The following is a 26215-nucleotide window of genomic DNA, read 5'->3' as shown; positions in this document are numbered from 1 at the left end:
TGTTCTTACCATGCGCTCAGCCTGCCCATTGGAGGATGGGTGAAAGGGCGCGGATGTGACCCCTCTTATGAAGTTATCAGCCAAGAATGCCCTGAATTCTTGGGATACAAAAGCTGCCCCATTATCTGATACAATGGTCTCAGGTAACCCGTGGGTAGCAAACAGCTGCCTCAACACCTTGATTACGGCAGCTGATGCCATGCTAGGGACCATCGCCACTTCTAACCATTTGGAATATGCATCAACGATAACCAAAAAGACCTTCCCTTGGAATGGCCCAGCAAAATCTATGTGCAGCCGGCTCCAGGGAGTCCTGGACTGCTCCCACCAGTGGACTGGTGCTCTGGCCACTTCTGGCCGCACCTCTTGGCATGCCTTGCATGTTCGTACCCATTGTTCTATGTTCTGGTCCATTCCAGGCCACCACACATAACATCGGGCTAGCGACTTCATCCTGACCATTCCCGGGTGTCCCATGTGAAGCGTCTCAAGAACCCTGTTTCTCAGTGGTGCTGGGATGATCACCTGTCACAGAGGCCGGATCAGGCTACTTCAGAGTGACGACGCTACGCAGCTCTGCATTTTTTTCTTTTATTGGTGCTGCGTATTTACAGTGCTGAAGTCATTGCTATTTACAAGGAACGATGTGGTCATTCGGTTTCAGAACCTCCGAATGGCTTTTGGCGCGTCTTTCTCCAACACAAAAGCTTTGGCAGACCCATCCTCTTTCCCCTCCTCTTTCTGCGTAATTCCGGAGTTGGGGGGATGGGTCTCCCCCCCTTATTCGCCCCTTCCTGTCCCACCTGGGACCCTGGCTCCTCTACCTTGCCTGAGCCTCGGACACGACTTCCTGCTTCCCCACTGGAATCGGAACTCTCTCTGCTTTCCCCTGTGCTCGGGGATGGGCTTGAACTCAGGAGGGGAGGGACTTCGCGATATCCCCTGTCCCTCACATCCACCCCCCTCCCAAGCTCTCCTTCACCCCTCCCCAGGTCCCCCCCCAGGTGTCGGTGACGACTGGAAGCCTAAGAACTCAGTGCTTTCCGAGCCCGTTGGTGTGAACACCTCCCCCCAGTCCTGCGAGCCCCCCCCTTCCGCCTGGGAGGACGGGAATCCCAAAAAGTCCGTGGCGTCAGAGCTGGTGGGGGTAAAAATGTTCTGCCAATCTGCTCCTTCCTCTGACTGGGTGGATCTCGGTGACGCCCATACCTCATCCTCTGGTTCCTCAAACTCCGCTTCCCAGCGCCATGGTGAACTGCTCTCCCGTGCTTCCTCCCCCTCCCCCTCCCTTTCCATGTGCCAGGGCTTGGGTCTGTGGGGAAAGAGGGCGTGAAATTCTTCTACCAGGAATTCCTCCTGTATCTGAGTGGCTGGGACCCATTCATTCTGGGACGGTGGAGCATCCTCCCATGCCATGAGGTACTCCAGGCCCCCCACCCCCCTCCTTGAATCCAGGATGGCCGTGGCCTCATTGAGTTGCTCCCTGCCTTCCCTCTCCCCCCCTCCCTCAGGGGTTTGTTCGCTGCCTCGGAGCCTGCTGCTTTCCCTGTACGGCGACAGCAGCGATCTATGAAACACTGGGTGCACCCTCATGTCCTCTGGCACTGCCAGTCTGAAGGCCACCGGGTTGACCTGTTGCGTGACCGTGAAGGGGCCCAACCTTCTGGGCGCCAGCTTTTTGCACCTCCCTCTGATGGGAAGGCCCTCCGAGGACAACCAAACTTTGTCCCCCACCCTAATGACCTCCCCTTGTCGCCTGTGGCGATCTGCCCCCTTCTTGTACGCTTCCTTGGCTCTCTCCAAGTGTTCTCTGAGCTGCTGGTGCACCGTCTCCAGTTCCTCTGCCCAATCCTCAGCCTGCGGGCCCTCCTCCTCCTCCTCCCCCTCCCTCTCTGGGAAAGATCTGAGGTCGCGCCCATAATTGGCCTTAAAGGGCGACACCCCTGTGGAGACGTGCACTGCATTATTGTAGGCAAATTCTGCCAGTGGCAGGCGATCCACCCAGTCTGTTTGCCTCTGGCTGACGTAGCATCTGAGGTACTGCTGCAGGATGGCGTTGACCCTCTCCGCCTGTCCATTAGTCTGCGGGTGTCTAGCCGTCGACAAGCTGACCTCCACCTGCAGGAGGTTCATGAGTCGCCGCCAGAACCTGGAAACAAATTGGCGGCCACGATCCGAAATAACTCTTAAAGGCAATCCATGCAGTCTGAAGACGTGGTCAACAAACAGTTTGGCCGTTTCTTCTGCGGAGACCGCCCTGGCACACGGTATAAAATGGCACATTTTGGACATAAGGTCCACCACCACCAACACTGCGGTCTTGCCTCTGGAAGAAGGCAGGTCTGTGATGAAGTCCATGGACACCACTTCCCACGGCCTGTGTGGTGTGGCTAAGGGCTCCAGCAATCCTGCTGGCGGTGCTCTGACCACTTTTGCCCGCTGGCAGGTGTCACAGCCCCGTACATAGTCTCGAACATCTTCCCGCACCCCTGGCCACCAGAAGTGTCTCATGACCAGGTGAGCGGTCTTGTCCCTCCCAAAATGACCCGCCGTTGGGTTGTCGTGCATCTGCTTGAGGACCTTACGTCTAAGCTGGGTGGTGGGCAGGTACAGTGCACCCTTGTAGAAAAGCAGCCCACTGCGTTCTGCAAAGTCTTTCGCCTGCTCCCTCCCCCCTCTCAGTTCTCTGAAGATGCGGGTGGCAAATTCATCCGCTGCTGTCAGTGCTGTGAGTTCTGCCTCACTCACCACTGCTGCTCCGCAGGACCATGCTGACGGGGGGAAAATGTGCCTGGGTGCCGGTGGCGCCTCCTCCTCCATGTACTCCGGTTTGCGGGAGAGGGCATCCGCCCTGACATTCTGCTCCCCCGGGATGTAGTGGATGGAGAAGTTGAAGTTCGAGAAGAACTCTGCCCACCGTATCTGTCGCTGGTTGAGCACCCTGGCCGTTCTCCAGAACTCCAGGTTCTTGTGGTCCGTGCACACCTGGATGGGGTGCTTGGCGCCCACCAGGAAGTGTCTCCAATGCTGGAACGCAGCGTGGATCGCAAGAAGTTCCCTATCAAACACCGTGTAGTTGCGCTCTGGCTGGGTCAGCTTCCTGGAGAAGGCACAAGGTCTCCACTCCCTGTTGGCGTCCAGTTGCAACAAAATGGCGCCCAGAGCTCTATCAGAAGCATCTGTCTCCACGCGAAGGGGCGCGTCCTGAACCACGTGGAACAGGTTCTGGTCTGAGGCGAACACCCTCTTGAGGCTTTCGAACGCTGCTTGCGCCTCTGGTGTCCACCTGAACCTCTGCTTGCCTCTCAGGCAGTCAGTGATGGGAGCCGTAACGCGAGAGAAGTTCTTGATGAACTTCCTGTAGAAGTTGGCGAAGCCTAGTAGTCGTTGGGGATCTTTGCGCGTCCTGGGGCTGTGCCAGTCCAGGATGGCCTGCACCTTGTCCTTGTCCATCGCTAACCCCTTGTCTGACAGCTTGTAGCCCAGGAAGTCCACCTCTTTGGTGTGAAACTTGCACTTCTCCAGCTTCACATACAGGTGGTTCTTCAGGCGCTGCAACACCTCCCTGACGTCTTTCACATGCTGCACTGGGTCATTGGAGTAAATAAGGATGTCATCTAGGAAGACCAAGCAGTTCTTGAAGAGGAGGGACCCCAGGACGTGGTGCATGAAGGCCTGGAAGCATGCTGAGCCCCCTTGCAACCCGAAGGGCATCACCAGATATTCAAAAGAGCCCAGAGGCGTGAACATCGTGGTCTTCCATTCATCGCCTTCCCTGATCCTGATCAAGTTGTACGCCCCCCTCAGGTCGAGCTTGGTGAAGATCTTGCCCCTGCGTGCCGCTGTCAGGAGATCATCCACTCTGGGCATGGGGAAAGCCACTGGCTCTGTCACTGAATTCAGCCGCCTAAAATCCACCACCAGACGGCGCTGTTGCGTGTCTTTCTTGTCAACCCAGAAGACCGGGCTGCCCCCTGCTGCCTTGCTTTCTCTGATGAACCCCCGCTTGAGGTTCTTGTCGATGAAAGCGCGCAGATCCTCCAGTTCCTGGTCTGACATGGCGTACAGCTTGGCTGGGGGTATAGTTGCCCCTGGCACCAGGTTGATCTGGCAGTCAAAAGGCCTGTGTGGGGGTAGGTGGTCGGACTCCGCTTCGCTGAAGACCTCCTGCAGGTCCCAGTACGGCTTGGGTATCGCCTCACCCCCTTTGACGTGCATGGTGGCCACCGTGGCTATTGGAGGCCCCTCCCCTGGTTGGTGCTCCATGCAATGTTCCAGACAAAAGTCCGACCCAAACGTGATGCATCTCTGGTGCCAACTGATGGAGGGGTCGTGGCGCGCCAGCCAGCTCATGCCCAAGACGATGGGGGGGTCTGAGATGGTGGTGACGTTGAATGCCAGTGTCTCTGAGTGCCTTCCCACCGTCATTCTCATGTAGGGGGGGGTTTGATGAGTGATGGCCCCTCCCAGCAACTCTCTGCCGTCAATGGTTGCCACGTGCAGAGGAAAATCCAGCTGCAGAAGCTGGATCTGGTGCTGTTCCGCAAAGTTCCTCGAGAAGAAGTTCGCTGACGCCCCACTGTCAATTAGGGCGAGGACCGTCAGGGGATAGCCATTTGGGAGCGTGAGCGTCACTTCTAGAACCACTCCTGCTCTGGGAGGGGTGGGCTGGCTCTGCTCCTCTCTGTGCGGGTGGGCGGGCTGGGGCTGTTGTCTGCTGACTGTGCCTGGCTGCTGCCCCTTGTCTCCTGCAGCCAGGCTTTCCCGTTTCCCTGCTGTGGTGCTGCATCAGTGAGGGAGGGCATAACCGTTCCCGCCTTTCCTTGCCACTCCCTGCGATGTGGGCAGTCTCTGACGAGATGCTGGGGGGAGTTGCAGAGAAAGCAATTCCCGCCTCTTCCCTCCCTGCGTCTTGTCGCCGCTGGGGTTTGAAAAGCCCGCGCACGCGCGCTATCAATTTGCATGGGTTCCTGGTCCTGGCTGGCCCCAGGCGTGGCTTGAAAGGGTTGTTGGGGGAGTGGCTTCTCCTGCGACCGTGGGAACCAAGCCCGCTTTGCGCGCGTTGCTTGCTTGTCGCTCCACCGGGATTCCTGTCTCACCCCCACCGCCAGAGTCGCTTTGCTCAGCTGATCCATAGTACTGGGCTTTGGACCTCTCGAGAGCTCATCCTTCACCTCCTCATGCAAACCCAAATAGAACGCCGCTTGCATTGGGGCTGACTCTAGTTCCCACCCCAGTCTGTGCACCAGCATGGTGAATTTCGCCCAATATGCGCGAACTGTCATATTTCCTTGGCGTAAATTATGAAGTTCCTCCTTAGTCTGGTCCATATGACTATCGGACGAATACATCATTTTCAGACCTTCTAGAAATAGTTTGACATTCTTCATGCAAGGATTCTTTGTTGCGATTAACGGTCTTAGCCACTCCCTGGCTGCCCCGGTAAGGTGCTCCACAATAAACGCTACCCTGTGCTCATCATCAGGGAACTCATCATGGTGCAGCTCAAGAGCATACACAATCTCAGTCTCAAAGCCATGATATTCCCTCGGGTCTCCATTGAACTTGCTTACTAGGGTCCCGGCTCTCCTTCCTGGCAGCACTTGGACTTGGGGTGCCCCTCCCGCCTTGTTTTTCTCTGCATCTAGCTTGTTTTGGAGGTCTACCGCCGCCGCCCTTAATTGCTGCTCTCTTTCCTGAAGTGCTCTCACCTGTTCCGCAAGTTGTAGCCTGTCGTCCTGGACCTTCTTGGTTTCTTCTTTAGCTGCCTTTAATTCCCCCTGTGCCTGCTGCGCCAGCTGCTGCAGTTCTTGCTGGGCTTTCTCTGCGATCTGCCGCCATTTCTCCGCCTCTGACACACTCATCCCGCCAACTCCAAAGTAGCCCAAAAAAAAGATTCGGAGGTTGCTGTCACAGAGGCCGGATCAGGCTACTTCAGAGTGACGACGCTACGCAGCTCTGCATTTTATTCTTTTATTGGTGCTGCGTATTTACAGTGCTGAAGTCATTGCTATTTACAAGGAACGATGTGGTCATTCGGTTTCAGAACCTCCGAATGGCTTTTGGCGCGTCTTTCTCCAACACAAAAGCTTTGGCAGACCCATCCTCTTTCCCCTCCTCTTTCTGCGTAATTCCGGAGTTGGGGGGATGGGTCTCCCCCCTTATTCGCCCCTTCCTGTCCCACCTGGGACCCTGGCTCCTCTACCTTGCCTGAGCCTCGGACACGACTTCCTGCTTCCCCACTGGAATCGGAACTCTCTCTGCTTTCCCCTGTGCTCGGGGATGGGCTTGAACTCAGGAGGGGAGGGACTTCGCGATATCCCCTGTCCCTCACATCACCCTATCTCCCCATAGGAGACAACCCTTATGCATGGACAATTCGTGCTGCCTTGTCGCATAAGGCCTGAATTTTTCTTCATGCGGACCACCTGGCCACCCCCTCCCCACCCAAGTGAGCACACGGGAGAGAACAGCATCTTTCCTCGTTTTCTCAGCTATGTCAGTAGCTGTTACAGGAGCCCCCGGAAGTGTTTCTAGCATCATAATGTGCTCTGCTGGAGCAGGATCCTCATTGCTCCCGCCAGGAAGGGGCAATCGACTCAGCGCATCAGCATGGCACAACTGTTTCCCCGGCACATGGGTCAAGGTGTACTGGAACCCATTCAGGAATATTGACCAACGCAACATTCTGGGGGAGAGAATTTGTGGCGTTTGTTTGTTTGGGTTGAACAACCCTAACAGTGGTTTGTGGTCCGTTTGAATGGAGAAATGGCGACCGTACAAATAATCATAGAACCTTTTGATTCCTGACACAATTGCTAGTGCCTCTTTATCAATTTGAGCATAGTTGCGCTCCGTGGGTGACAACGTACGGGAATAGAAAGAGATGGGCTTTTCCGACCCATCCGGTTCCCTATGACTCAGCACAGCCCCCAGGCCGTATTGAGAGGCATCACATGCCAGGACCAGCGGCTTCGACTCATCATAATGAGCAAGGACGCTCCTGCTACTCAGCATTTCTCGCAAGGAGTCAAAAGCCTTCTGCTGCTCCCGCCCCCAGCGCCACACATTCTTTTTCTGCAAAAGTCTATGTAATGGTTCAGCTACCGAAGCTTTCTGGGGTAAGAACGAATGATAAAAGTTAATAACTCTCACGGCACACATTCCCATAACATGGATGCGGCCTGCTGAGTACGACTGCAAGGTTGCCGGGAAGGGCTCCAGAGGGGGCAACTTACCCCTGGGGAAGAATGTCTTCGCGGTCTGGTCTGACACGATGGTGAATGCAGATCCGGAGTCCACCTCCATGTCGCACTGCTGACCCTCAATCTTCACCTTGACGTGTGCCTTGCCTTGCGCTGGAAACTGCACGGCCCTCCCGTTGATCTCCGTTACGTAGTGGCAGTCCTTTAGAAAACGAGGTGCTGTGGGCGGTCTGCGATGCTCCAGTCTAGGTGCTCCTGTCGCTCCCGACACCGCCGATCTACAGACCCTGGCGATGTGACCCGTCTTTCCGCACGTCCGGCACATAGCATCCCTGAAACGACAACTCTTCCGCTCATGGTTCCACAACCTGGGCAACTGCCTCGGCGATCTTTGTGCACTGTGCAGGCCTGACGCACCAACTCGACCCCACGGACTGGGCTCTGGCTCGGAGTAGCCTCTAGCTCGTCCATGGCATGCGCAACTTCTATCTGTGGCTTAGTGGCCTTGCGACTGGCATCAAGCTCCTCTCTTTCATAATTCTCCGTGGCGGTGGCCTCCTTCAAGGCTGAAGCAAGGGTAACCTCTTCTTTAGCCACGATGCGTCTTCTGGCTTTCTTGCTGCTCAGACCACCAATAAACCGATCCAGGAGAGTCTCTTCCAGATTTTGAAAGCCGCAGTGCTGAGCGAGCTTCCGGAGTTCAGCCAGAAATGCGGATACAGACTCCCCAGCACGCTGCTGCCTCTTATGGAACTCCATCCGCCGGGCCATCTTGGTCTCAGTAGGCGCCAAGTGGCTTGTTAGGCAGGCAAGAATATCTTTGAGAGATGTCTCACTCAGCTTCGCTGGAGCAAGTAATGCCTTGGCCAGCTTGAAGGTCTCGGGCCCACAGTAGCTCAGGAATGTGGCCCTTCTTTTGCTGGCATCGGTGATCCCTTGAGCCACTGCAAAGAACTCGAAGCGTTCGACGTAGTCTTCCCATGTGTGGGGCTCTGATAGCTGGAAGGGCTCCAATACCCTTGGACTCTCCATTGTCCTAGCGGGCAGGGTCGTCTTCTCAGCTGGCCAGTGAGTCTTGTTCTACGCTGCAATCCGGACTCTGAGGCAGGGCTGTGTTTAACCGCTCCTCAGCATTCCGGATCCCACCTTCGTCGCCAGTAGTTGTGACGTGGGGTTTGTGATTTCAGCTCTCTTGACATAATATGCTGGAGGCAGTTCTCTAGTAACAGCTCTTTATTAAAGTGAACAAGACTGACTGTGAGGGCAGGAAGGCTACATTTATAGGGACAGGGGACTAGCTAGGAAGGGATACATTTTGGAGGGAACAATATCAGGCAATCACCGTGCTGCCTTTTGGAGGGAACCAATAAGACAGAGGATCCAAATACAGCAGTTTAAATGAACCAATAGTAGCTGTACCCTCTGGAACCAAAAGGCAGTTACTTTATCCTAATGCAAATACAGACAATAATAATACAGATATAAAATCCTTTGACTCAATACACAACAGGTGATTCAAGATTCTACAAATAACAATGTTAACAAACAGGAACTGATGACAATAGGCATAGTCCATATACAATTATAGATCAGTGCCAAACAAATAAAAAGATTAAAACCAAAATAAATAAACCACAGGTATGTGAATGCATGGAGGTACATGGAAGATAGTGATTAGAACTATAGTATAAACATAATTGTTAAGCAAGAGGTGGTTATAAAACATGGACCCTATTATATCAAGGGAAAGTAAAGTATTCAAATACCCTGAGTCACTGGATCAGTCATAATTGTTTGTGGGCTGAACGCAGGTCCTTGGCCATTTTTCTCCTAGCTTACAAATGAAATAAGTCAAACCAAACAGGTCATTTTATCGTTGATCCCTAAGGATCAAACTCAACTTCTTAGTCAGGTTTTCCAGCAGAGCAGTTCCCCACCACCTATTCTACTCCAGCGAATCCGTGAAAATTGTCCTCCCCTCTTTCCATTGCAGTTTCTGGTTTGGATTGTCAGCCTTTCTAAGAAGGAGCAGCCTGAATCCAGGCTGGTGAGAATTAGTATGACTAGAACTAGGCCATGAAAACAGAAGGCTAGCTGAGTAAGAATGTTATTCACGTTGCTGTTCTTATTAAAGGTAAAGGGGCCCCTGACCATCAGATCCAGCCGTGTCCGACTCTGGGGTTGCGACGCTCATCTCGCTCTATAGGCCGAGGGAGCCGGCGTTTGTCCGCAGACAGCTTCCGGGTCATGTGGCCAGCATGACAAAGCTGCTTCTGGCGAACCAGAGCAGCACGCGGAAACACCGTTTACCTTCCCGCCGGAGCGGTCCCTATTTATCTACTTGCACTTTGATGTGCTTTCGAACTGCTAGGTGGGCAGGAGCTGGGACTGAGGAACGGGAGCTCACCCCGTTGCAAGGATTCGAACCGCCGACCTTCTGATCAGCAAGCCCTATTTCTGTGGTTTAACCCACAGCGCCACTTATTACTGGCTTATAAATCCCTTATAGGGATGCAGGTGGCGCTGTGGTCTAAACCACCAAGCCTCTTGGGCTTGCCAATTGGAAGGTCGGCAGTTTGAATCTGTGTTATGGGGTGAGCTTCCCTAGCTTTGTCCCAGCTTCTGCCAACCTAGCAGTCCAAAAACATACCAATGCTAGTAGATAAATAAGTAGTGGAAAGGCAAATGGTGTTTCCATGCATTCTGGCTTCTGTCACGGTATCCTGTTACGCCAGAAGCGGTTTAGTCATTCTGGCCAGGTGACCCGGAAAGCTGTCAGCCTGAAATCTTAGATGAGTGCCACACCCCAGAGTCAAATTCGACTGGACTTAACCGTCCAGGGGTCCTTTAACTTTACCTTTATAAATTCCTTATTTTTCTGGTTGGGAATGAATTTTCAATTGTTCTTTTTTGTTTTCTAAATGTACACTTTAAGTAGAATCCCCTAAGTCACATTTGTTTGTATTCAAACTTAGTATTTCTTTTAAAAGGATAATGCAGCTTTCTCAAGAAATAAACAACCATTTACCAAGCTGCTGTAAGGAAATACTGCAGAGAGCTATAAAAGCGGAAGTGCAGCTTTTAAAAATTCGCTATCAGATGTATCAACAGCACTGCTGGCAGACATACATTAATTCCATGGACAAAAAGAAATCTGTAAATGGGTATGTATGAAATAGTTTCTGGTGCGGGAGGTGGGCTGTTAACGGACTATGGGCAGAACACCAAATATAATACAAACATTTTCAGTATAATCCATGCATATTTACTCGTTGTATTCATAGCATTGTATTGTAAGGCTAAGAGCTGCTGTATCTGTGGGACCTGGCTGAAAGTCAGGTAGGAGGGAAGAGTTGAGTTAAAGGCATAAATATTTTGTCCAATGACTCCAAAGAAAGCAAACTACTCAAGGAAGTTAGCCTTTTTACAACAGTTTCAGAAAAGTATTTGGAATAACTGTTTAGTGAGTCAATAAATTTAGCATGGAGATTTAGGCATGAGGCTGAATGCATCTATATTCATGTTAGTATTTCCTTAGTTTTTTCTTTCAAATGCAACTCCTGCCATGTTAGAGTTTTCTCAAAAGCTCCCTATGTTTTGGCAAAGAACTTCCTATTCCAGAGAAACAAAAGGATTCTGAGATGTTACTTCATAAGAGAAGTCACTAACTAAACAGTTCCTTCCCTTTATGTGGTTACCTGGAAAGAGAAAATTTGATGTGCAGTGCCTAAAGGTAAAGGGATTTCTGACTGTTAGGTCCAGTTGCAAGGCATCATCAAATAAAGGTTGCTTGTTTCCATGTGCTTTTTAAAAAATATGAATACTGTAATGTAGTTTGGCCCTCAGAAGAGAACAAAGGATTGGACTTAAATAGGTGTTTTGCAGCAGTGGCAGATGTTTTTACAAGATCCCTTTACCATCTTCTGAACTGTAGGTGGGCACAAATGACAAGAGGAATTCCCTTGTCACCCAGGAGGTCTCCACCAGGTAACAAATGGGTGGCCTTGAACAAGCAGGGACATAGGACTAAGCTATGCAGACAGTTCATGGAGCTCCTCTTTTCCCTACTTCTCCTAGGATAATGCAATCCCTAGAAACTGCTACAAAATCTCTGTTTAGTCCAGTGCTCAAAATTATCCAGGCACGTTTTGCCTGGGAGAAGTTACAGGAGTGTCCACAAACTTTTTGGATCTGAAACACGTCAAGCCTTTTGTATGTTGCACATTCAATATGAAAATATTGACTTTGATAACGAAGGCAATGTGCAATCAGTGACTTTCATTGATTGGTCTCACCAGTGGATATCTGCACAGCCCTTTAGCACCTCTCCATGGGAGGTTTTTGAGATTTGCTGCTAACTTGATCTTTCAGAAATGGTCATAACTCATTATCATACCTAAAATATTTCCAAATTATATTAAAGGCAAGATTCTTCTGACACATTGAGAACTGATAAAAAATAGACAGTGGCTAAACAAATGTCAAATCAATGAATATACATTTGATTATTTTTTCAGTTCTACCCTTGGGACAGGAAAATCCGTGTCTCAGGTGTCATTGCCACAGAATATGGAAGTTTCTTCACCCCCTTTAGTAAGTCTTCTACATACTTCATTTCAACACTACCTTAAGGATTCTTGTAAACTTTCAAAATGGTTTATTTTGAAGGCTGATTTTACATTTCAATTTCTCTATTAAACATAAATATAAACTTGTTACAGCAATGGGGTATAATATGGTCAGTATAAAGCAGAACCATTATATCAGCCTCAAAAATAAATACCACAAGGCAGATTGCTCATTGAAGACTTAGTATATTTTAAGTGAGTGTATGTGTATGCTTTCACTGTTTTGGTTAAATTTCTGTTTCAAAAAGCGTAACTTTTCTGTTTGGAAATTACAAGTTCTTTTTTTTAATGATAGTTTTTATTGATTTTATACATTCAAAAATAAAGAAAAAAAACAACAACAAGAAGAAAATCAACAGAGAAAAGTGAACATACCAAAAAACACACACCACACAATAAGAATACCTATAATCATTTTAACTTTCTTCTAACTCTTCAAACCATTATTTCTGGGACTTCCCCAAGTCCCGCCTAACTGATTTCCTTTTCCAATCTTTTTTAGCAGTTTCCTAATAATCCTTTTAAACATTTTGCAAAACTATCTCCATATCTTTCCATCAAAACAACTATATTACACTCATCTATACTTTCTTTCTAGCATCTACTTTCATCCCTATTGCCTAATAAGAATAAAATGGTGCTTCTCTGAATTGTGAAGCAGGAAATAATTGTTCTAAAACTGGCCTGTGTTTGAAGAAGTTGGCACTGAAAAGCTGTCTGTTGAGCAAAAATTTAAATTTGAAGTACTGTTGTTGTTTTTTAACTTTAGGTTATGTGTCAAAAGGAGGATGGTGAAAACAGTGGCTCTGATTTGTCCCTTTCCAACAAAACCTCTGAAGAAAAGAAAAATGAACTTATGGAAAATAGTAAGTTAAATATTTTTAAATACTGGGTGAAATTAATTACATTGTAACTCTTTGTCGTCTGAACTATACCAGGCATTAAATATGACATGTAAGTAGTTAAATATTCACAATTTTCAAAATTCCAATCAGAATGTTCCTAATTGGGGAGTGGATTTGATTTCAGGCAAAGTGACACTAGGAAGGGGCACCTCTAGTAGTAGTGGTGCCAAAGTAACATAATGTATAGCAGGGTGGGTGTGATTTAAATCAAATTCATTTAAATCACTACTCAGTAAGACTTGATTTAAATCATTTTTTTTCAGAAAGACTCATTCTTGCTGGTACAATCTTAATACTTACAACCAGATGAAGGTTTCATTTTTAGAATAATGATTTTTCAGAGTAGTTTTTACAGTTATATCAAAAGTTACTGATTTGGTTATACTGTACAATTAGAAATACATAGACAGGTAATTATGAAATTATTGTGAGATTTAATAAGTTAACTGTATATATTTGGACAGCTTTTCTGCTGTACTTTATTGGAAGGAGAAAAATAACCATTTCCGTAATAACAATTTTAACAATTTATTCAACTAAAACAATAACATTATAGTATATGCATCCATGTTTGTTAACCAATGTGGTTAAACAATTAAAAAATAAAATAAGCTGAGTTTTAACACACATGAAAAACTTAAAACAAATATTTATTTCTTGATAAATAGCCTTTGGACTACAGTCATACCTTGGGTTACGTGCGCTTCAGGTTGCGTACTTTCGGGTTACGAACGTGGGCGATCCGGAAGTGTTTACTTCTGGGTTCACCGCATGCGCAGAAGCGTTCTGCGCAGTTCACACATGCACAGAAGTGTTCTGAGCAGTTCGCACATGCGCAGAAGCGCGCTATTGCACTTTTGTGAAAGCGCTGTTTGGGTTACGTACTTTTCGGGTTGCGAATGGCACCCCGGAATGGATCAGGTACGTAACCCAAGGTACTACTATATAATGTAACTTAAATAGAAAACTATCTTTTGAAAGATTTTTCCTCCAAAAGCATTTTATTTTAAAAATCCAGTTTACCGTATTTTCCTGTGTATAGGACGCCCCCTATTTGGGGGGACTCCAAATTAAGAAAATGGGGGGAAATTGCTCTGACTTGTTGAGCTTTTTTGGGGGGGGGAGGATTGCCCAGAGGGTAACAGTCGCACATGTCTAACATGCTGCCTATCAGCTGTTCCCTCGCTGGCAATCGCTGTGCTTTGGGGGGGGCAGAGTGGTGAAGCTTTTTTAAAAATTACTTTTAGCACTTTTCGCCTTTTCTGCAGGGCATTCTTAGTCTGCTTGCCTCCTCCCACTCTGCCCACCCCACAGCTGGGAAGGAGGCTGAAGGCAGTCTGTTTCTGCTGCGTGGAGTCCGGGCGGCAGCTTGGCATGACCAGCACTGCTGCTCCAGTTGGCCGTGGCGATAGAAGATATCTCACCCCTCCACAGCTTTTTCGCGGGTCCTCCTTAGTCTGCTCTCCTCCTCCCCCTCTGCTTGCCCTACAGCTGGGGGTGAGGCTGCTGGCGGTCCATTTTGTTCAATTTCTGTTAATTGGTTCTCATGGGAAACTTACAGATTCTTGCTTCATACAATTAACTCAAGGCAGTGTCAATTTACTCTTGGCAGAAAGCCAATGTCTGCCTGGCCTGGAAACTACTCTCTGATTGGTTAATGACCAGCACTGAACTCTGTTATCTAGGAATGCTAGCACAATTGTTTCTTGTTGGGTGTTAGGAGTAGGAGTGCTGCGTATGGTTGGAGAGAGAGAGAGACAGAGAGGATTTATTTTGCTTTGCTTTGTATGCAGAAACTGCTGGTTTTATTTTCTTTTAATAAATCCTGTAAATAGTTATTCTACGTCTAGCCGACTAGTCATTTCCACCTCAACTAGCTTCTGTGCTGTGCAGGAAAACTCTGCTACGTTTGGGCTAAAGCCACTAGAGCTATGCCTGACACTTCAAAATTCTAAGACGTTTGTGCCGCGAGGAGTCTGCGCCTGGCTACTCGTGAGCGGCGCTGCAGTTGTAGGGCGGGATGAGGGGGAGTTGTAGGGCGCGCAATTGGCGATGCCGCTGCAGTTGTCCATGGTGATCAAAGATGTCTCTCCCCTCGTTCCACTCAGCCCGCCCTAAAACTGCAGCGCCACTCACGAGTAGCCAGGCACAGACTCTTCACGGCACAAACGGACCAGCAGCAGCCTCACCCCTAGCTGTAGGGCAAGCAGGGGAGGAGGAGGACAGCAGACTAAGGAGGACCCGCGAAAAAGCCGTGGAGTGGCAGCGCCACATACACCTCATCCCAAGCACCATGCAGAACAAAGACTGGTAATTACTGAGTAAAAGGTAAAGGGACCCCTGACCATTAGGTCCAGTTGCGGACGACTCTGGGGTTGCAGCACTCATCTCGCTTTACTGGCCGAGGGAGCCGGCGTACAGCTTCTGGGTCATGTGGCCAGCATAACTAAGCCGCTTCTGGCGAACCAGAGCAGCGCACGGAAACACTGTTTACCTTCCCGCCGGAGCGGTACCTATTTATCTACTTGCACTGTGTGCTTTCGAACTGCTAGGTGGGCAGGAGCTGGGACCGAACAACGGGAGCTCACCCCGTCACGGGGATTCGAACCGCCAACCTTCCGATCAGCAAGGCCTAGGCTCTGTGGTTTAACCCACAGCGCCACCCGCGCCCCGCAATTACTGAGTAGAACAGTGCTTTTCCTTGCTATTTGGTTCATAGTCATAGTTTGCCACAATAATACGTGGCTTATTGAGTCATATTTATAGCGCTTACCTTAAATGTCAGATGTTGTATTTATCTTTAAAAAAAATAACCCAAGCTTTAACTCACTGTGTTTTGATCTCACAGATTTAGTCTGTAGACATTGTAAATGTATGGTAGGCTCTTGCATTAAGTTCAGATTTATTTTTAAGCTGTTTTTTTTTAGAGAGACTCCTGACATAATTAAAATCTTAATTAAAAAATTATTTTTACCGGACCTTCAATTGGCGTAGATATTGGTATACGCTCTCCTGAATCCTGTTCAGCAAATTTTGTGCGTTTGGCAAATTTTAAAGACAAGGCTCTGAAGATGGGCCCAGGACTGCTTACCTTTTTTCTACCTGTTCTGAGCTTACCTGTGTGTTGTGTGTTTAATATTTACATCTGTTTCAAGGTTCTTCAGATACTCAAGAAATCAGTGAAGGCTGGTTTGATGCTACAGAGAACCTGACAGGAACTGATTCTTCACTGCCACTTACAGATCAGTTAAAGCCATGTGGTACATCAGGTGAATGTTGACTGTATTGGTTTGGGAATAGCACTGATACGACTTCTGAGCTTTGGTTACCTTTGTTCCCACACAAATATCTACCCCTGCACAGATTCAGTTTTAGAAACGTTCTAAACGGTTTAGCTAGGTAGCTGGTGCTCACATCTCTTCAAGGCAAGGGGCGTCATCTCTAGTGTATGCAGATACCCTAAGAAACTGGGTGATATCCCCCATGATACTCTTGCGGAGAAGCTAGTAAAATGTGGGCTGGACAGGGTCACTGTTAGGTGGATTTGTAGTTTCTCCCCAGCCTTCCTAGGGGCCAGTTTGGGCTCAGCATTTTGAATCCTCTTGGTCCTTTTTGTTTCCTCTGCGTGTTCTTCTTAGCCTCCAGTGTCTGTCATTCTACCTGTCTAAGGATTCTTCAACAGCTCTGCCACAGGATGGAACTCAGGCTCTAGTAGGAATTACATCAGCTTCCTTTTTAAGTTTGTTGCCTCTTGCCTTTGGAGCAGCAGGATGATTATAATCTCCTTGCACTCCACAAAAAAAAAAAAAACTTTTGCAGTAAATATTACTGTTTTGTTCTGGTGTATTCCCTGTGGGAAATGATAAGGCAAGCAAAGTAAAATCTTTTTTTTTCAGTGACACGCATAGCATGAAAAAGGACATGCTTTCCCAGTCCTTTGAAATTTCTGAAACAGTGGTGCTAAACAGAGGTTTTTGCTGATCAGTGGTGAAACAGTGGTGCTAAACAGAGGTCTAGGGCTTGCTGATCAGAAGGTCATTTTTATGTTGGAGATGAGAAAAAAAATCTTAATTGCTAATTTTATTGTAATCATAAGTATACCTTGTAACGAGCAGCCCCCAATTACTGATTCCTGTAATAAATTTTGTGTTGGCTACTTCTTTTGCTAACTGGTTCTAGTACCCAAATCTACATCTTTGCAGGACATGCAACTTTTTTAAAAAAAGGGGAGGGGGAATGGCTTGTATGAGAGCTCTGTTTAATGTTCTAATATGTCTAGCTATTCTTTTACATACTGATCCTGAGCTGAACTTGTGAGTTTTTATTGTAAGAGGTCAGACACAAACTGTAAAAATAGAGCAAATGGCAATTTTTACAGTTCTAATCAAAGTCTTGGTAATAGGTCCTTTGCATTCTGAGAAACTGTGACCTAATGTATGACCATAAAAAGAATTCTAGAAGGGATTTTTTCTTCTTAACCATTTCTGAATGCCTTTTCCGTCTTCAGTATTGATGCTTTATTTATGCAGTTAAATTTCTTTTTCTTTTCAAAATATACATGCTGAGTTATGCATTATTGTTGTATTCTACTCTTCTAGAAACACAAACTATAAAAGACACAAAAAAGGAGCTAAAGAACATAAATAGTGTTCATGTTGCAAATTTAAGTCCCTTAGTATCAGAGGTAAGTCAACATATATTTCAATATAATAATGTATTTCACCGAATGCTATTTTTTAACCTGTGTCAGTGAAAAGTCTTTTTGTCTATTTCAGGTTGATCTGTGGCTTCATTTCAAGAAGTATAATGTTTCTGATATTTCCATTTGTGGATATTCTGCCAATCACAGGTACTGTATAATATACTGTAATTTTTCGCTTGCATGATTTCAGAACTGAAGCACATTCGGTGAAAGACAGTAGGCCAGCAATCACAATCTTACATGGGGGGCTGGGGGGGGGATAAATAAATAAATAAATAAATGGAGAGATGGGGAAACCCTCTGCTCTCCATTTATTTGTTCCTTTGTGTGTGCACCCAGCGTGTTTTCCTTGGTTACTGGGCTTTGGGATGGGAGTGAGCTATGGCAGCATCCCCAAGCCCTTGCACTGCCTTCCCAAACCAGGTAAGCATGGCAGTGGCTTCTGGGAAGGAGGGTGTGGGGGGGGGGCTATGAGAGCACCCCAGAGGCCAGCAAGAAAGGGGCTGCTTCGCTCTTGGAAGCTCTTGGGGCCCTCGCACAACCTTCCCAGGCCCTGGTAAGCAGCCCTCTGCCTCTTAGAAGGGCAGTTTGTGTTATTTTGCCTTTGCTTGTGAATCCCCGGAACCAAACCCTCACATAAGTGGCAGGCCCGCAGTATTTCCATTATTAATGGATGATTTGTAGGATCCTAGGGATCTATCAGGGACCCAGGTGGTGCTGTGGGTTAAACCACAGAGTCTAGGGCTTGCTGATCAGAAGGTCGGCGGTTCGAATCCCCGCAACGGGGTGAGCTCCCGTTGCTCGGTCCCAGCTCCTGTCCACCTAGCAGTTTGAAAGCACATCAAAAAGTGCAAGTAGATAAATAGGGACCGCTCCGGCGGGAAGTTAAACGCCGTTTCCGTGCGCTGCTCTGGTTTTGCCAGAAGCAGCCTTGTCATGCTGTTCCTGCTCAGAGCCTAAGTCGTGTGTGCGCACGTGGCTCCCCTTAAGAAGGGGAGGTGTGACATAGTTCTGTAGTGTTGTTTATCTATGTTGCCAAAGGCCTGTTGAGAGGGGCAAGAAAGTAAATGGGCTTAGTTGATCCTTTTGCATAGGAGAAAGGATTATACCTCTAACACAGGCAGATGTTTTGGGACTACAACTCCCATCATCCCTAGCTAACAGGACCAGTTGTCAAGGATGATGGAAATTGTAGTCTCAAAACATCTGGAGGGCCGAGTTTGGGGATGCCTGCTCTAACGTTTTGGTTTACAGTTGAAGAGGCATATTGGATAGGTCTTAAATTTTCCATTTTTCTTAATTTTGGCACATCTTTTTCATTCTAGATATGCTTTCCTTGGTTTTAGAACAGCCTGTGATGCAAAGCTGGCAGTGAAAGAAATGAATGAGAGAGAAATAAAGGGGCAAGCGGTAAAGATTCAACTTGTAAAGACAGCAAAAGAAAATGGGCTCCCAGATTATCAGAGTTATGTGAAACCAGAGTATGGAAACAAAGAACCACGTTATAGCTGTGAAAAGAATATGGAAAATAGCAATAACTGTAATGTGACATTTCATGCACCCACTTCGGCCTCAGCTACTTGGAAAATGTCTGACATCTCTTCAAAAGGGCCCAATATCTCCAAAAGTCCTTTAAGGTTACCTTTACCTTCGGAAAGTGATCCCCGGCCTCTCTTGGACTCTTCAAAAGTGTCTCTTGATGCTTCAGCCCCTTACAAAGTACCCAAGCCCGATCTCAAATCTTCTAAACTTTCATCAGAAAGTACACATCTTGAAATGGATCAAGAGGTAACTTCCCCCCCCTTTTGGAATGTATGTCAAAACATCTTTTAAAACACAATGCATGCATTCTTTTTTTGTAAGGATAAGACTGACTGCTTAACACAATATTTAAGTGGCTGGGTGCAGGGCATAGGATTGGCTGCTTCATTGTGGAGCAAACTGCCCCAACCCCACTGAATCTAAGCAATGGTTAACTTAGTCTAGCACAGGCATCCCCAAACCTTGGCCCTCCAGATGTTTTGGACTACAATTCCCATCATCCCTGACCACTGGTCCTGTTAGCTAGGGATCATGGGAGTTGTAGGCCAAAACATCTGGAGGGCCGCAGTTTGGGGGTGCCTGGTCTAGCACCACCATTGATCACGCTTTGGGGTAGAAGTAGGATACTTGTTAAGGTTGGTGTTGGGGGGGATGCAGGGGCTGCTGCTGCTGCCTTGCTACTTTTCTCCCAGCCTGACCAGATGAAGGTGTGGGCAGGTGAGAAACGATGAGACCGTGAGTATGTTGGAAGACTCCCCAGGGTCTGCATAAAAGGCAAGATGCGGCAACAGTAGAGAGAGGTCCTGGGTGGGATGTGAAGGATTTACAGACCACAGGCAGGCTGCAGAGCAAGGAAAGTGAGGCAGAAAACCTGAACCAGGGTTGGATTGCAAGGAATGGGAAAGCTCCAATTGCAGATTACATTCATACAGTTACTGTGTTTAGACCTGGCAGGGGATAATTTGCTCATCACGTGGCATGGAATTGGGATGGGACAGCTGCCTCCCCTCCACCTAACCATGATGAAGTGGTTGACACAGTTACTTTTGAATAGTACGCACTCAGGTTGAAAGGTAAATCCACACAAGGTGTTCTGTGAGTAGAGGCTCCCATATTTTTTTTGCAAATGTAGTGGGAAGCATTTTCTAACATTTTATTGAATACTAGCTGGCCCTGCCATGCGTTGCTGTGGCTCAGTCTGAGTCCCCCTTCAGACCCCCCTCACCTTCAGAGTCCCCCTGTTTTACGCGTATTCTGTTTACACAGACGCATCCCTGTGACTCCAACCCATTACCTATCCTGCCCCCACCCCACCCCCGGCTCATCCCTGTGATCGGGCCCACCGTGTCCCGACCCATGACCTAGGCTGCCCCCTCTCCCCCAGCCCCCCAGCAAGCCCCCACCTCCACAACGGCCTAGTCTGCAAAGCCGAGCCGAGATACAGTGGAAAGTGAAGCTTTCCTAGGTGCAGTACCAGTGTAGCTGTTGCTAGAGGGCGCTGTTGTGGAATCTCTCCTGTGTTCCCAGGAGATTTGTGAGTTCTGAAACACTGGGTTTGGGGTTTTTTACCTGGCATAGGTGACACATCTGTCTTTGAAAACGGTATGGGGTCACTCGGGTAGGCACATTTGACTTTGTGTCCAAATTTCAACGCTATCGGTCAAGCGGTTTTGTTGAACATTTGAGACGACGGAACATACCCAGTTTACATTTATATATATATAGATTTGTTTCAGTTTTAGCTTTCCTTAGTTCTTCAATACAAATGCAGTTTTTCCTTATTTTGTGCATTAAGTAGCTCATGTCATATTTGCCTAGGATATTGCAGGGGGCCTCTTACCGTTGGGTTCCGTACAGTTTGTTCCAAATCCATCCGCTACCTTTATACCACCAAATGCATTAAACTTGAGAAGCTTCCGTAAAGTGGTGAAGAAGCTGGAAGATCTATATCCAGAGCTTCATAGGCAAGTATACTTTTTAATGGTGGGATTCAGAAGAATTTTTTCACTGAAATTCCCTGGAGGTTCTCATCTCCTTTTCTCCTTCTCTTTTAGAGACAATATTTTGGATGCTTTGGTAGAGATAAAAGAAAACAAGGGTTTGCTTAGTGGCTTATCACTTAGCTCTATTGTGCAAATGACTTCATCACTTCTGGAAAAGAGATTTGGATGTAAATCTGAGGGAAAGCAAAATAATATGAGAAATAAGCAGGTGAGTATACCCAAACTACCTTCAAATTCTAATATTGCATACATCTTAACTTGGCAGATATCTGGTCATTTTCTTTGATCAAAAATAGAATGTGGGCCTCCAGACCTCTGTCTTGCCCCTAGAGCTCTCTCCAGGCCACACCTCTCTTCAAGTGCCTCTGTTTGGTCAATGTGTATTCCTGAACTGTGACCAGAATCTCTTGCTTGACCAGATGAGGAGATTTTCATGTAGAGAACTGATTTTTGCATGGCTGGTATGTACCCTATTGTGAAAAAAAACGAGAGTTGCTTTTGTTGCTCAATTCACTGTTCCACTAGCTGTAGTTCCCAGAAAGTTGCTTGTAATGGAATTCAACAAACCAACAACACCAGAACTGGCTTTGGCTTATGAATATAAAGGACAATTTTACTACTAAACAATGAGCAAACTAAAGTGCAATGTGCATAACCAAGCCTGGGGATACTCATAAACATAGAATGAACTAATGTCTCTCTCGTTGCTACACCGGTTGTGTATGCAGTAAGTATTTCATTACACGGCTGGAACAAATAAATCGTTCTTCAAATAGTCATTCACTGGAAGCACAAAGCCATTCATGTAGGAGCGGTTCCGAGAAAGCATTCTTCGAGTAGTTGTTTGCTGGAAGTGCAAAGCCATATATGTAGGAGCGGTTGCAGGAAAACAACTCCACACTGCTCCCACGTTAAAAGTGATACAAATGGTCAATTGAAGCCAAATTGATGAGACCTGTTCTCCGGATATTATCCAGGTTTTGCAGCAAGCTTCATCAGTCAATAATGCTAATCACTCAACACGGTTTGCTCAAGACAAAAGGTTACACAAAAAGGTTTCACAGGCGAACTATGTTGAGTGATCAACACGTGTTGAGTGCACTGAACACTTTTAAAGCTTAGGGGATATACTGACCTTCCTATGTATGAAAGAAACAGAGAATTGCAAGTTTGCTCACCTCTGCTATTTGGGAAATAGCCAACAAGTGTTCCAAGACTTTGTATGGTGGATGGTAAGCCCTAAATACTGAAAGCTTTTAATCTGTTCAAGCGCATGATCATTGAGGATCCATCTACCGTATATGGGAAAAATATATTTCCAAAAACCATGATTTATTTTTTTTAAATCGCTTGTCGCTTTCAAGACAATAATCCGAAAACTTCCTCAATTGAGGTTTTAAGCCAGATTTGGAGTATGAGAGGATAAGCAGTGCCATCTGTATACAGTAGAAGTGGGGTTGCTTCTTGCCCCCAGCTTGGGGCACTGTCCATCTGGGCCCATTAGGACTTTCTCTAAGTCATTAAAAAGAGATTAAGCAATAGGGGAACCCCTCTTAACATCATAATTTTGTTAGCCCCAACAGACCATATCTTACCTGCATACTGTATTACTTTCAATATATAAGGCTTTATAAGATAGAGGAGACTTTTGTCCTCCATCACCAAATGCAACTTTGACCATAATTTGGATCTAGGGATCGAGTCAATGAATCATAGAGTTGAAAGAGACCACAAGGGCCATCCAGTCCAACCCCCTGCCAAGCAGGAAACACCATCAAAGCATTCCTGACAGATGGCTGTCAAGCCTCCGCTTAAAGACCTCCAAAGAAGGAGACTCTACCACACTCCTTGGCAGCAAATTCCACTGTCGAACAGCTCTTCCTGTCAGGAAGTTCTTTCTAATGTTTAGGTGGAATCTTCTTTCTTGTAGCTTAAATCCATTGCTCCGTGTCTGCTTCTCTGGAGCAGCAGAAAACAATGGCAGATTTTAGGTCCACAAAGGCCACCACATATAGATGGCCTTGAAATAGTCAAATATATTTGTCTGCTAGGTGTAACAGCCCAATAATAGTGGTTGGATGTTGAGTAGTTTGCATGGAAAGCAGCCTTGGCTTCGTAGATTACTGTCCTCCAGAAAAGTTGACAATTTAATGTAAAGAAAACGGGCATATAATTTCCCTATTACGGGACAGTTATTGTTGAACCAGTTATGCCCTGTGAAATTTGCAGTTTGGCCTCCTGAATTTACGTTGTTTGTAAAGCGAGATGAGCACCGCAACCCCAGAGTCGTCCGCGACTGGACCTAATGGTCAGTGGTCCCTTTACCTTTACCTATGTCATTTTTTCTAATATGGCCAATTAGTAATGTGCTGCTTAAAGCAAAATTGGCCATATGTTTTTCAGCAAAACATATATTTAACTTTTGCCCCAGCTGGTGGCAGTGTTAAGCAGTGTCTCCTATTACCAGTTACAGGTAGATAGCCGTGTTGGTCTGCTGTAGTTGAAACAAAATAAAAAATTCCTTCCAGTAGCACCTTAGAGACCAACTAAGTTTTTCATTTGTGTGCATGCACACTTCTTCAGATACCATTTCCAGATACTATACTATTACCAGTTGGGCTAACTGAATAAGAACAGTCTCATTCTGTAGCCCTAACCCTGCTCCTGACATTCTTCCTTGGCTAGGACTGTGTAAACAAGGGGCAAGACTGGGATCTGCTGGTCTGCTCCCAGCAGATGTTGGCAGGAGGCTGTATTCTGCAAGGCTGCTCAAGTGACCTGCCAGACCCCCTGCTTTACTCAGCTCCCTCTGATCAGAATAGAGTTCCTAGCAACATCCTCTCCCATCTCTGGAAGAACTATACAACTCCCGTTGCCTTAAAAAAGCAAACAATATTTTACAGGGTCCATCTCATCCTGGATATAGTCTTTTTGCACCATTGCCTTCGGACAAGAGCTACAGAACAATTAGATCAAGAACGAATAGATTAAAAAACAGTTTCTATCCAAGAGCTATAACCATCTTAAATGCTGTAACTAAATAATATGATCCCGGGGAGTTGGAATGTGTGTGTGTGTGTGTGTGTGTGGCTGTAATTGTGTTTTTATTTTGTTTTTTATGGCATGGCAGTCAATTTTGTTGTACTATGTACAATGACAATAAAGTATCTATTCTATTCTATTCAAAGGTTTGTTCGTATTTCCATATAATCTCTTGGGTATTGAACAATTGCTTCTTTGCAGTAGAATGCAGATTTCCTTTTTAAAAAATAAATAGCATGTTTAAATTCATCTTCAAGTGACAAAAACCTGCTAGTTTTACAATATTTTTTCTATATATAGTGACTCTGCAGCTGTCTGTGAATCTCAACGTATTTTTTCTGGGTGTGTCTGTCACTGGCATGAATGAAAAGAAAAGCCATCATTGCAGGCCTGAAAAGAGAATGCACACTCAGTTGAGGAGCTCTAAGTGAATTTAAAGAGGAACGAAATGTTAGTTTATGGAAAACTCAGTTGTTTGGAAAATGTTCCAGCTTTCAAAGAGATGCACGTTTGCAAGGAACTGGTGGTCTTCTGCTCTTTTACTCTGCAATGAACAAAAATCTTTGCCCTAGGTAACTATTAAGCAAAAAGGTTCATCTTTTGTTTTGATAACCATATTTTGTGTTTGTCAGCTACTGTAATGTGAAACAACTTTAGAATATAATATGTAATTAAGAATCTGATGTGGCTGAAGTTTGTAGCTGCAGTTTGAATAAACATGTTTGGTTGTAGTAAGGTGTAAGATGTTTGTATTTTAATTGACAAGGGTCATATTTATTTGAAGCAAATAAAAACTGCTTCCCTCTTTTTTTAAAAAAATGCTGATACAAAATCAAATACATTTCACAGATATATCATTTTTTGTAGTTCTACACACTGGGAACAATCCAGCAAAAATTAAACATTTTTAACTACCATGAGTTCCAGTGGGAGAGAGAACCGTGCATTCTAACTTGTCCATTGTAATTGATGAGATTTTAAAGTGACTTTTCTCAGGGCTTCCTTCATGTATGACTCGCATTCTGTTTGACTGGGAGATCTTTCCAACCAGCAGGTCAAAGGTGGCATTCAGCTAAGCTCTACTCAGAGTGGACCCACTGGAATTAGGGGGCCTGACTGAATCAGGCTCATTCCAGTGGGTCTGCGCTGAGTTCAGTTTAGCTGACTACACCCAAACGTTCCAGGCTTGGTAATCTTCAGTAAGGAGGCCATCACACTCTAGGAATGCACAATCCAGCCATAAGCACAAAGCGGCAGCAGCAGCTTACCAGGAATAGGCAGACTGCTGTGGGAACAGGAGTTTGAATGGTGCCTTTCCCAGCATCCCTGACATGGACTGTGCTAGCTGAGGTGGGTGGGAGTTGGCTGGGCAGCACTGCATGGGCTTCCCCCAATGGCTTTCTCCATTCAAATGTTATGTGGTTTTCCACACAAAGCAACATCTTTTAATGTATTTTAAAGAAAAAGGTGAAGGAAACTTGTCCAGCTCCTTGCCTTCTAAATTCTTCTGCAGCTAGGTTTGAGTTAACCCTTTTTTTCTCCCAGAAGTCAGTAGTGGGATAGGAAAACTGGGCGGAAAACCATCAGTACATTTCAGATTGCACTCTAAGCAACCACCAATTAAACTTTTATTTTTGAGTTTTAAGCTTCAGGTATGATAATGCAGTTTTCTGCCAGGTACTCTTGACCTGTGGGACTGGCTTATGGCAGAAAAAGAAATTTATTGGGTAATAATAGCAACTGGCATAAATGTAAACATACCAGGTTTGGGACAGAAGCCTTATTACCAATAAACTTAACATTTCTAAGGATTTGGTCAAGGGACATTCATTCAGTACATGGGAGCAACACCTTTTTCAATTTTTTTAATTGATGTTTCATATATGGTATATTGAGGGAACTTGTATTTCAAATCTTTTTTTTTAAAAAAAAAGGTGTAAAAAATAAATAGAAGGTATTTGAACACAAATAAATTCACACTTAAATGTATGCCTATAATATGCCCCAGGTTTCTGGAACTTGCAGTGAGTGACGAAGTACTGCTTGAGGTGAGATGACAACACTGCAAACACATCCCATATGGCATAGATAGAGCACCATCCACTAGGATGGGCAGGAGAAAGATTTTGGAAGCATAAAGTCAAAAGTGTTACTATATGGATGAAGACAAACACACAGAAACAGCAAC

At 46.2% G+C, this 26215-nt stretch overlaps 1 protein-coding gene across 4 annotated transcripts in view; it reads left to right on the top strand.

Annotated features, from left to right (window-relative positions):
- RBM44 (RNA binding motif protein 44) overlaps window positions 1-24758 on the top strand; it is a 36330-nt gene extending 11572 nt beyond the window's left edge. The window contains exons 5-14 of one of the 4 annotated variants that reach the window (XM_060282819.2): window positions 10196-10369; window positions 11723-11798; window positions 12603-12699; window positions 15894-16007; window positions 17337-17422; window positions 17514-17587; window positions 18787-19228; window positions 20801-20946; window positions 21037-21193; window positions 24328-24758. In XM_060282819.2, the coding sequence (XP_060138802.2) occupies window positions 10196-10369; window positions 11723-11798; window positions 12603-12699; window positions 15894-16007; window positions 17337-17422; window positions 17514-17587; window positions 18787-19228; window positions 20801-20946; window positions 21037-21193; window positions 24328-24330 (1369 nt within the window). In that variant the 3' untranslated portion in view covers window positions 24331-24758. Of the gene's footprint in view, window positions 1-10195; window positions 10370-11722; window positions 11799-12602; window positions 12700-15893; window positions 16008-17336; window positions 17423-17513; window positions 17588-18765; window positions 19229-20800; window positions 20947-21036; window positions 21194-23888; window positions 24154-24327 lie in introns of those variants that run through there. The other 3 variants (XM_035140700.3, XM_088675160.1, XM_088675164.1) reach the window with 3 other exon arrangements.
- The last annotated feature ends 1457 nt before the right edge of the window (window positions 24759-26215 follow it).

This window comes from Zootoca vivipara, chromosome 1 (assembly GCF_965207765.1).
Source record: "Zootoca vivipara chromosome 1, rZooViv2.hap1.1, whole genome shotgun sequence".
Classification (NCBI taxonomy): Eukaryota; Metazoa; Chordata; class Lepidosauria; order Squamata; family Lacertidae; genus Zootoca; species Zootoca vivipara.
The sequence above is the reverse complement of the archived record's forward strand: the minus strand, read 5'-3'. Positions and strand labels throughout refer to the sequence as shown.